The sequence below is a fragment of the Rhagoletis pomonella genome, unplaced genomic scaffold, assembly GCF_013731165.1.
Source record: "Rhagoletis pomonella isolate Grant_MI unplaced genomic scaffold, Rhpom_1.0 Rhpom_scaffold_00006, whole genome shotgun sequence".
NCBI lineage: Eukaryota > Metazoa > Arthropoda > Insecta > Diptera > Tephritidae > Rhagoletis > Rhagoletis pomonella.
In genome coordinates, this window is record NW_023458560.1 from 79407886 (window position 1) to 79419254 (window position 11369).

General features: G+C 39.1%; 1 protein-coding gene across 2 annotated transcripts in view; it reads right to left on the reverse strand.

The window, feature by feature from the left end:
• Positions 1-364: 364 nt before the first annotated feature.
• The window catches only part of LOC118741389 (probable cationic amino acid transporter), a 12923-nt gene continuing 1918 nt past the window's right edge, over positions 365-11369 (reverse strand). For both annotated transcript variants that reach the window (XM_036473344.1, XM_036473343.1), the window contains exons 2-12: positions 7486-7628; positions 7209-7403; positions 6962-7053; positions 6731-6865; positions 4509-4666; positions 4207-4451; positions 3989-4132; positions 3664-3929; positions 3490-3588; positions 3275-3434; positions 365-1304 (exon numbers count right to left, since the gene is read on the reverse strand). In XM_036473344.1, the coding sequence (XP_036329237.1) occupies positions 949-1304; positions 3275-3434; positions 3490-3588; positions 3664-3929; positions 3989-4132; positions 4207-4451; positions 4509-4666; positions 6731-6865; positions 6962-7053; positions 7209-7403; positions 7486-7628 (1993 nt within the window). In that variant the 3' untranslated portion in view covers positions 365-948. The remainder of the gene's footprint in view (positions 1305-3274; positions 3435-3489; positions 3589-3663; positions 3930-3988; positions 4133-4206; positions 4452-4508; positions 4667-6730; positions 6866-6961; positions 7054-7208; positions 7404-7485; positions 7629-11369) is intronic.

Genomic DNA, 11369 nt, shown 5'->3' on the forward strand with positions numbered 1-11369 from the left:
GGTGCATAAGGACGAATGGGTATGGAAAATGTCCTTTAGAAATTTTAATCCTTAAATATCCTTGAAATATTGTTTGAAAAAAATATTGTTTGAGGACTAATATACGCACGACCTCATCATCGAATTTCGTCACGCAAACTTTATTAACTTAAAAACATAAAATTCACTAAAAGCGTATTTTCAATACCTATTCGTCCTTTTTAACTAAAAAATTCTGCAGATCTTTCTCTCTCATTTGGCGCCCGTAATGATATTCTACATTGCACTAATTTTTTTTTAAATAATTTTTTGAATTAATCATATCTTTAAAATTTCAAAGTCCTTTGAAAAAATAAATCCTGCCGTCAGAGTGAAAAACTAAAAACGCAGTTTTACTATATTTGGCCCATAGTTTCGTGAGTATATCGATTCTTTCGTGTGTTTTGAAATTTTTTGTTTTTGTCGCACGGTGTTATTATTCTATTTAGGTAATTATCTAAAAAGTTCTAAAGGCTAGAAGAATTAAGCGGCGCAAATACGTAAGACATACACACATGTACATATGTATGTATGTATATTTAAATATATCCCTACACAATAAACTATGTAAAATGACTGTACACTTGAGGTAAGAAGCTCTGTTTAACCCGTTTCTATAAAAAATACGTCTTCTTCCAACGTCTAGTTGCAGGCAAGCAATCAGCATTTGCGTAGACTACGCGATGGCAATGACTATGGCTAATGACTACGGCACGACATTTCCTCCGAAGTACACCTTCCTATAGGTACTCGGTTGTTTGATCACTGCTTTTATGTACATACATACAAACTCTTCTCCCTTGCTTTTCTTCATGCTTCTACTTATTCACTCCAGCAATCGTCATCATCGTCGTTTCTATCCTCTTTGAAATCGCATAAACTGAAATCTTCATTGAAGAGATCTTCGCTTTCCGAGGATCCTGCTGATTGTCATCTGGCTGCTGCATTTACACGAGTTGGTATGGTAACGACCCTCTTCGGCAGATGAGGTATATGTACGGTTGTTGCTTTCGTTGCCGTTTTGGGCGGAACGTTCGGTATCAGCTGTTCTTGTATTGTGCCACCACTGTACTCGAAACAGCCACAACACCAATTATCACATCGCAACATCAAAGCTAGACCAGCGATAAGCCAAAAGAGTATCGCCGGCCATGAATAATATGAGCATCCGCTGAGGAGTATCCCACCCAGCATGATAGTGGTAGTACAAAGTAACGGGTTCACGTTTACGGCACCGTTACGATAACTCGGGAAAAGGGACATTATAGAACTGATTATTATGCAGCCTGAAATGGTAAGAAATAGAAAAGTTATTGGTTTCAATAAAACACAGTTAATACTAGATAATTTGACTTAATCGAATTGATTAAAATGTGGCTTTTGATTCTGACATAAAAAAAATAAACCTATTGCCCGCGCTATCGACATTTTAATAATCTCAAAAAGGCAACTCTAATATAAGGCTAAGTTAGGTAGGGTGGTTCACCAAGCAGTGGCAGACCATAACCATTAAAACCTTGTTGAAACATTTACAAAACGGTAAATGCAAAGCTATAGCGAAAAACGATGAGTACTGGTGTGTGGTGATCAGAGAGTGTGACAAAGGTGCTAAGCTCGCAGCCTCATAGTCCAAAGGAAGGAGCTAAGACGATTCCACTTCAACATTCTCTCAACAGCTGCCGAAGGTTAGTACCTATTATGAGCCCATGAAAATCAATTGACCGGCGTTGATGCACTCTCGTCCCGTAAGACTTTGGAGCTGCACATGTTTTGGTTTTCACGCACCCTTCGCAGAGCTGGTACGAGACATAAGTATACATATATATATATATATCCAAGAGTAGTCTGAAGTTGATGAACCAACTCTTCTGGCAAGCTTCGACTTCCTTCGTGCCTCCTTTCAAAAACATATTTACTCCAGTGCACTTTTCTCTCTAGATGGCAAATGAATGAAGAAAAAAGCTTCTGCTAAGCAGTGATCTGTGTTATAAGGGATAAATTCAAGTATACTACAGCGCCCACCCACTAGGATTGTTTTATATCGAAAAAATATACCCCAATTTTTTATTTTGAAATCACGCCTAAAGTTTTCCACACATTTTATATGGGAAAAACAACTTTTCGTAGAATGGTATGGAATTCTTTAAGAGCAATATTTTGCGATCGGAAAACTCTGGTTCTCTTCAGGAGACTTCCAATGTTTATTGAGTTTTTGGGGTTTTCGGCGGAGCTATCAAATATAGTTAATATGAAAAAAGGTTAAATAAACAACTGGATATTTTTACTGGGAATCTTCTGAAGAGAGAGAGAGTCTTCCGATTGAAAAATGTTGATTTTCAAGAAATCTATACCATTTTTACGAACAGTAATTTTTTCTCCATGTAAAATACATGGAAAACTTTGAGGGAATAAAAATTCCGACTTTCCAAAGTGCTAAAGGGCCATTTATTCCAATAAGGGCGACCCATTTTAGCCACTTCTTGTTCCTGACTAGCGTAGTTCTCCTGTTAAAGTCTGTAGAACTTTATGGACTTAACATGTTCTCAGGAATCAAGCTTAGGAAAGGCGTACCATCTGTTACCAATTGCCTCCCTACGACTTCTTCACTCTGTCCTCAATATTAGGCCTTTTCCTGCCTGTAATCAAAAACTCCTGACAAGCGATCGCGAGGAATCCGGTTTATAGTCTACAGCTTCACGAATTAACGATGAGAGACTGATTAGTCTGAGTCCGTGGGGGAGATGTGAGAGCATTTTCCTAACCACAATCAAAGCCCTGGCGATGTGTCCCCGTACAGCTCAACTATTATTTTCCAACTGATCAGGTATAATTCAGCCTGTTCACGTTGACTTGAAAAAGTTTATCGCCCAAGTAAGGCAACGCTTATCGATCAGCTCATTTTCCTCTTGGAACATCTCAGATACGATACGGCAAATTGTACAGTGAGCAGTGAAGAGTTGCTTAAACTTATCCCCGACGATGCTTCCCTTTTGGGGTCAGGGGATTGGGGTAAGAAGTGATTTACGAAATGGCTGAGAACAAAGCATTGAGCCTTCAGTTCATAAGAATTCTCGAACGAAAATGTCCTTAAGTAACCTTCTGCTTTAGATGACTAGAGGTTTATGCAAAGAGAAACCCAATAGAAGAAAAACCGAATGAATCCATGTATTCTTACATTACTAGTTCCCACTCCCCGCTGCTCATTTTCGTAGCTCTCGCTTTTTTAAGAAATATTCAATTACTTTTTTATACTCACCAGCAATGTATATTAAAAATGTGTACGGATGCTCAACCGCGCTACTGATGTTGACACATACGACAAATGAAACTATAGTGAAAATGCTGAACATTATTATTCGCCAAGACTTCAGAGTTGGTAAACGCACACTCATTTCCATGGGACCAGCGGTTGTTACCTAAAATTTGAGAAAAAATTAACGCAAATTTTTAATGCTTAGATCTCAAGAATACCTTAATTTTTTGTCGATATTCATCGACTATCGCATCTATATCGGTTGAGGTATCCGAATCGCTCTTCTCAAATTTCTCCGGATATTCAAAATCGGAGGGCTTCAAAAGAAGATATCAATGGTTAATGGCTTCTTTTTCTTACTCATTAAAATCTAAAATTTATTTGCTGCTTACCGGTGGCTCGCGATCCGCGAGCAATGCAGACTCCACATCCTTCGGTGTACGAGCAGGGCAAGGCGATGTGGGCTCACCCAGCAAAAGCCATTCCTTTTCCAGCTCCTTCTTTGGTTTTTTCTTCAGCTTTGGCTTCATAATTGCGCCCTTCTTGGCTAAACTAGCGCTCAATATGTTGCGCTTAATTCTGCTATTTGAGGAGGAACTCTTCACCACCAATGGTGGTGCTGTGGCAAGACGACTGTAGCTGAGTGACGAATGGGTGGCTATAAGAAGAAAGATATTTACATACTTATATACGTACGTGTCCTTGGCTTGTTCTTACTATTTGGCTGTATGTATTTCGGTCGGTAGGGAGAATACAATAAATAGAACGCTCTTAAAATACCCGCACATATGTGACTGCCCGCCAACATATGGGTGAGAATTTGCAGCGGACACGCAAAGGCCAACATGGCGCAGAGACTGCCTGTGATTTAGTTACAACTATAAAATTGCTCATCTATTTGAGGTGGGGTATTTTTTTATTTTATGCAACCTTACCGCTTATAAAAATTGCTAGCACAGGATTGCCGCTGTCGGGACTTTCATAGCTTATTTGTTTCGAGAACACCTTCCACTCTGCGGTCGCAAAGCGTACGATGAGGCCATAGAGCTCGGGAAAGAGTTCCATATATGCACCTGTGTATGTCAACATCAGAAGGCAAGCAGCAGCTGGTACTAGCTGGTGCATATTCAAGTCGTCTAGAAATTTGAAGACTGGTATAGCAATGTACTCAGGAGGAGCCCTAAAATTGAAATGAGAAAAAATTGCATTGCACAGTAATTATACTCATCTCACTTACTTGAAATGCACCAAGACAGTAAAACACAGCGCTCCAAGCCCCAAAGTAAGCACGCACTTGACGATATGAATCAGTCCTGAGTATCGTAAAAAGCAGGAATCGTACGCTGGATAGTGTCTGGGATAGGAGAACGTGAGTAGTGCCGCTGCTGTGAGTACCTGTGCAATGAAGAAGAAGAGAATATTGAGAACTATAGCTCACGGAGATGAATAACAGCATTTACTGAACCCACATTACAGGGAAAATGGGAAACGAGTTAGATCGTGCAAGTACGGCTCGCGCTTCGAATTTGAGGTAGAAGTTAGGTTAATAACAAATCGTCACCGAACCTATCTATGGAAGATCGACCCATCTCGGCGGCCAGTTCAAAAACGCTCTATTTCATAAATTTGTTCAAGAAATTCAGCATTTGCTTGAAGAACGCCTTATTTCAGAATTTTATTGAAAAACGCCCTATCTCAGATTTCTGTTCAAAAATGTGCTGAGATGGGGCATTTTTGAATCGACAACAGAGATAGGGCGTTCTTCAACCAAATTCTGAGATAGGGTGTTTTTCAATAAAATTCTGAAATAGGTTATTCTTCGGGAAAAAAGAGCGGATCCAAACCCCCCTTTGGTGGAACAGAAAGCTGAGATTACAAAGTCCCAGAGTAATAGAATATTTCCAATTGGACGCTCACATTATGGGAAGACTGATGCTTGGCAGCGTGGCCAAACGAAACACACCTACACAAGTGGCTGGTCCATGTGATAGCCAGTAAATAACTAAAGGAATTGAAAGGGAAATCTCCAAAACTACTCTCATATTCAGATAAACATGTGTGACCCCAAATTCCTAGGTGCCATTAGTGATAGAAAAGTGGACATTTAATGCGGGTCTGAAGATGAGCGCAGACGAAACCGAAATGATACTCGTCATAAGAAGGTGAAAGGTGGTCACCATCGAAGTAAGATAACATCGATCTGCTCTTGAAAGACCTCACAGGGTATTTGGGTGTAGTCTTGAATGGCGAATTGCTTAGGAAGTGTGGAAAATATCGAGGAAAGGGTGAGAAGGTGAAATAACGTCCATTATAATAACAATAGATTGGCGCTTACAAATATGTCAGTGTTTGGCCGAGATTCTCCTCCGATTTGTGGCGTGCGGATTGATGTTGTCGCCAAAAGTGGAGGGACCTACAGATTTACCCCGACTCCGACCGGTGATTGTATTTTTATGATCAGCCGTTTTTCATTGCAGAAATATACTCCGTCTTGATTAATTGGTGCTGCACTGAAAAGATCTAACTAGAGAACCTAGCTGCTAAATCTGCGGGTAAAAGAAACACAGGTAGCAGGAAAACTATCGTCAAATCCCTTATTATCAGTATACAATAGGGCTGGGGCTATTCGTGTATTCGGATATCTGGATGTACGTTAGGACATTCGTGTATACGCATAAATTCTGGATATCCGTAGAGTATCTATTCTCTTCTTGTATCGGATTATCGGATTGATATACATTCCCCTTTGTTATCCGGATATCTAATTAATATCCGGATATCCGGCCGATCAGCGGAAGACTTTGCTTTGAGGAAATCATACACAAATACAATAAGCTACACTAAGTAAACTTATTGTACGTCGACTCCCATTTCAATTGGGTGCCCGCCAACAAGGCGAAAAGGTAACGAAATTGCAGTTAAGAATGTCCTCAGTAAATGTAGCAAGGAATCTCAGATGGAAAGGGTCACAACAGTCAGATTAATCTAACCAAACTTAACCTCCATCTAAGCACTTGGAAGGGAGAATAAAACAAATTAAGTTGTAGTACATAAACATGTATATGTAGGCTTCTGCCCTTCATTTATATGCGGACGCAATGCACGCAGACCAGATCACCAGATTAGTGTGCCATCACCCCAGCACTGATGTAATCTTTATAAACGCAATCAAGTTAGTGTGTAGGTTCTCAAGTTTCCATGCTTGGCATTGAATTGTTTAATGAATGCAAGCTATAAATTACAGACCACCCACGCGGGCACAGCTCACAGAGAGATTTGCAAACAGTAAGCCACAGAAAATCCAAATAATTACTGCAAATGGTCGCTTGTCTAAGGATTCAAAATCAATATTAACCCTTAGACGATGTAGAAATAGTTGAGGAGCGTTTAAAAACTAGCTTTCTAGTTATTCCTAATAATAATTATGTAAGTCTATTCACACTTTAAATTATCACTTACACTTTTAATGCCATTCGGCCGAAAGAAGAAGCGATTAAACTCAAGCGAGTGTAATCTCCAAGTAGTTACCAAGGCTAGCGAAATGTTCATGATTATAATGCCAGCGATCATGAGGACGCAAAAGGCTTTGGAATTCTGGAACGGAGGAAAAAATAACACAAATTAATTAGTGGATGAAAACATAACAAAGAAACAAAAATTATTAAATACGAATGCGTTATTTTAGTTTACCTCCAAACCCAGCATGCACATGCAAGTTATGAGAAGAACCACCGCAACACCCAGCACATCCGGCCATGGCTCGTTGGCCGATGAGTTACGGCCTAAAATTATGCAATAAATTAGTGTTAATAATACGCATCAACCTACAGTGCTACAAAAATGTGCTCGTACTGTGAGCAATTGCATTTGCCTAAACCTACTCTGCGTATTTACGTCAAATACATATGTACGTATGTATGTATGGCTGTACACTTACCCAAAATAAGAATATGCGCCATACCGCCCGTCATCGCATCCAGGCATGTGCTAAGAGTGCGCGCCAAAACTGCACAAGCACACAATATCGCCAGCACGTCCATCCAGGTGGCTAGAAAGAGGCAAGAGAAGTCAAATTTGTTGGTGGCACGTATGTAAGGCATTTGGACGGAGCGTAGAGTGGATTTGCAGTATGCTGCGAGAAGAAAGGATTTAAAATAACGAACAGTTAGTTAATTTTATAGCAAAAATTAGTATGCATCTGCCTGTGAACCAACCTGCCATTATAGCATACAAAGCTGCCAAAATGGTGGCAAACAATATAGCAGCACCGCTAGCCTCATTATAGATGAGCAAGTAGACGATGATGGTGGAACCAATCACCAAACGACTGACGCTGCCGTCGAAGAATTCAATCACGCTGGAAAATAGCAAACAATGCGAAAACTTGTTAGATTTTTGGGTAGTTGTGACAAACTAACACCTACACAAATATACATACAGTGGTGGAAAAACAAATGGAGACACGATATTTTACAAATTTTGCCTATTTTTTTTTTGTTTATTTAATATTTATTATTTTTTATACAACTATAACTCATTATCCAACAAAAGTCAACGCGAATTCTAGTAGTGTCAAACTTGCACTTTGTCATACTAAAATTTTATGAGCTATAAAACTGCATACTCAAAAAAATCTGCAAATCTGATAAAAAAAGTTGAAAATTTAGATACTATTTTGCATAATTTTCATAATTTTTGAACTTTTATGAAAAAATAACAAATATTAAATAAACAAAAGAAAAACAGGTAAAATTTGTCAAAATGACGTGCCCTATTTATTTTTCCACAACTGTCATCAATTAAAAATGCTATAGTTTTATCTATTTAATTTTTTTTTAACATCATAAGAACTAATACATTTTTTAGAAAAGTGTATTACTGTTCGATGTAGCCGCCTATAGTGGATTATAGCATCGAGTCTATCCGGGAATACTTCACAGGCTGCACGAATGTGGTCCGCTGGTATTTTGTATTGAACAGGGCGTGAATTTATATCAGAAAATCTAACGTGAACAGCGTTTTAACGATGGGCACGAAAACAATTTGGTAAAAGTCATTTGACGTTTCAATAAGACTCGCCACCATCGCATAAAGTTCGCGAAGTCCAACTTCTTTCAGAAAAAACTTCCCTGCCTCATTTGTTCGCAACAATGGCCACAGGACTTAAACCCAGTGGGTTTTTCTATACTGTCTGTTCTCGTCTGGTCTGGTCGAATACCACCAGATCACATTTGTGTATCTTGTGAAGCATTCTCGGACAGACAGTAAAACATTTTTTTTTTTTTAATTTTACCAGTTTTTATCATAAGCTGATGTTTGTAAAGAAAAAAAATTATGAAAACTATAGGTTTTTCAATTGAAAACTCTTCGAGCCGATACGACGCAAGTTATTAAGTTGGTTTAAAGTGGCATAGGAGATATTTATTGTTTTATTTTGAAATAATTTTAGATGCTTCGAGTGGCCGCCAATCAATGTTACTTCAAGACCACGCTTCCTTATATGTACCTTTACAAGACTTCCCCATATAAGTACTATATCCAAGTCCTCTCCATATTCTCATAAATTTTTCTTACAACTTAAATACGTGTATTCTACAATACAAAAAGGCTATTCAGTAAAGGCTAGCAAATTCAATGTCGATCTCGGTACGGCTTATTAACCATTTTGCATCGTTGAAGTGCATATGCACACCTGCAAACTCGTAACTACATACATACATATATTCTTACTATTTGTTGCATTGTTTATACTTCGTTCTTTAACCTTTCAACAGTCGAGAATTTTTCACAACATCCTGGCGGATTTCCCTAATGACTATTGAGTCAGCAAAGCAATGAATGAGGACAAGAGCTTCCTCTATACTCAGGTTGCTCATACGACAGGGGCGACAAGTTCAGGTGTATAGCTAGTGCATATATATGAGCGTACATATTCATATATACATTCACAAATATAAAGGTGATTAGCCTCATAAAGCGAACATAGTAAATTTGTACGCGTCACTTTTTTATTTGCTGTGGCTGCTTTCAGTAAGTTTTTAATTTCAATCCCTTTCTTTTTGCCTCTTGGCTTCGCTTTTATGTTGCATTTATGTATTTATTTTAGTTTCTTTAACATTCCACTGTTGACTATACTGTGGGTCTATGACCTATTTATATTTTCACTTTGAATGAAAGACAGGGGTAGATATTTGCGTAACCAAATCCTTCTCCATCTCGCCCATCCATGGCAGAGGAGGGCCTTCCCCTTCCTATGATCCACTTTCAAGGTTAGAGACTTTTGGTCCATTCGGACGAGCTGACCAAGCCACCAGAAGCGTTGTACTTTGACTTGCTGCACTATGCCCGTATGTTTGTAAAGTTTATCGAATAATGGCACCGTCCACGCTTCGCTGCCATACATCACTACGAGCATGGTGAGTGACTTTCACATGGCTGACCATATTATCGATGTTAAGCATTGGCTTATGCAGAAAAAGTTCCGAGTCGCAAATGCGCCAGCTGATGATTGGAAAATTCAAACCAAACTGTCGAATATCATCAGCATAAATCTAAAACTATGTTTGATTTTGAATGGATCCGAGATGTGCTCAGAATTCTGACGGTGTTTCTCAAAATTCGGATCGCTGCATAATGACAATTCTCTTCCGTACTATAGAAGGAGTCTTTCAAACCAAAAACGAGATTATATGTGTAAATACTTCTCTCGCGGGTCCTGGATGTGGTCGAAGGCGTATTTCCTTCAAACTCAGGACTTCGGCCACTAGAACATCGTGCTTGTTTTTACAGGACTTCTTTCTTTATCGATCCCAAATTAGTGTCGCACCCGATACCAGCGTAACCCTGTTAACGACATACTTAGTTATTTTCTTTATCTTTATACTTAGTTCTTTTCTTAGTTGCAGAAACATAGTCATTTGGAACCTAGTGCTATAGAATTCCATGTATTTGGCCCAGCTGGCGTCTATCAGCATCTGTTCGCTACAGCGCTACAGCGAAAGTGGACTTCAAGTGCTAATAGAGCAGGTATAAAAAAGAGAAACTCGTTCGTCGCATCGACCGAAATTTATAACTGTTTGGAGCCTTGGGTCAAGACAGAAAAGAAAATGAGCTTTGGTGGGACCACTACGACTTTTTATTATAGGCTCACTGAAGTCTGCCACGTCTGCCTCGAAAGAGGCGCACCGACAATCAAGACAATATGTCTTCAATCAAGCGGCCTCCAATCTAAACTTACACCACTTGAAAAGTAACACACGCGCTTATTGTGTGCGGAGCTTGTGACCTTCCACGTGAAAGAAATGTCTAATGACAGGTAAGAGAAAAGCTCGGATTATACGTTCTTCTTTTGATGACGACCACGGCTAATGTTTATAGGACTACGATTTGAGGACATACACTTGGAATTGCCAGACCCATAATGAGAAAGTGCTTTCTTCCGGCTAGTCGATGTTCTCGTGATGGCAAGGGCATTTTCGTAAGCCATTAAATGTGACTGTCGAATGGTCACTGGCATTTACATACCCCAAATTCAGACCAATATAATATTAACTACGAATATCTTGACCTTGAAGTCGAGTCCTTCTTTAAAATTCGTTTGTTAAAGTCTTGATTTAACATTGAGAATCTCATTTCTTATACTTTTTATACCCGAGCGCACTTGTGCACACCCGTCCGTGTACACGATAACTCGAGCAACAATTGAGATATCTCAACGAAATTTGGTATGTAGGCTTCCGTTAATCCAAGGTAGGTTGGTATTGAAAATGGGCGAAATCGGACTGTAACCACGACCACTTCCCATATAACGGTAATTTCCAGAAATACGAAAACTGCGATATTTTAGTAACTACTGAAGATAATTCACTTAAAATTGATATTTACAATAATTTTCAGACGAAAAATAAGAATATTATACATTTTTGGAAAATGGGCGTAGCCACGCCCACTTATGGTTACATGTGTATATCTTAGGAACCGCTGCACCAATTTCTTCCAAACTTGGCACAGTGTTGGCCTTTGCACAGCATACGAAATGGCCGAAAATTTTTAAAATCGGACAATAACCACGCCCACATCCCATATAACGGTAATTCAG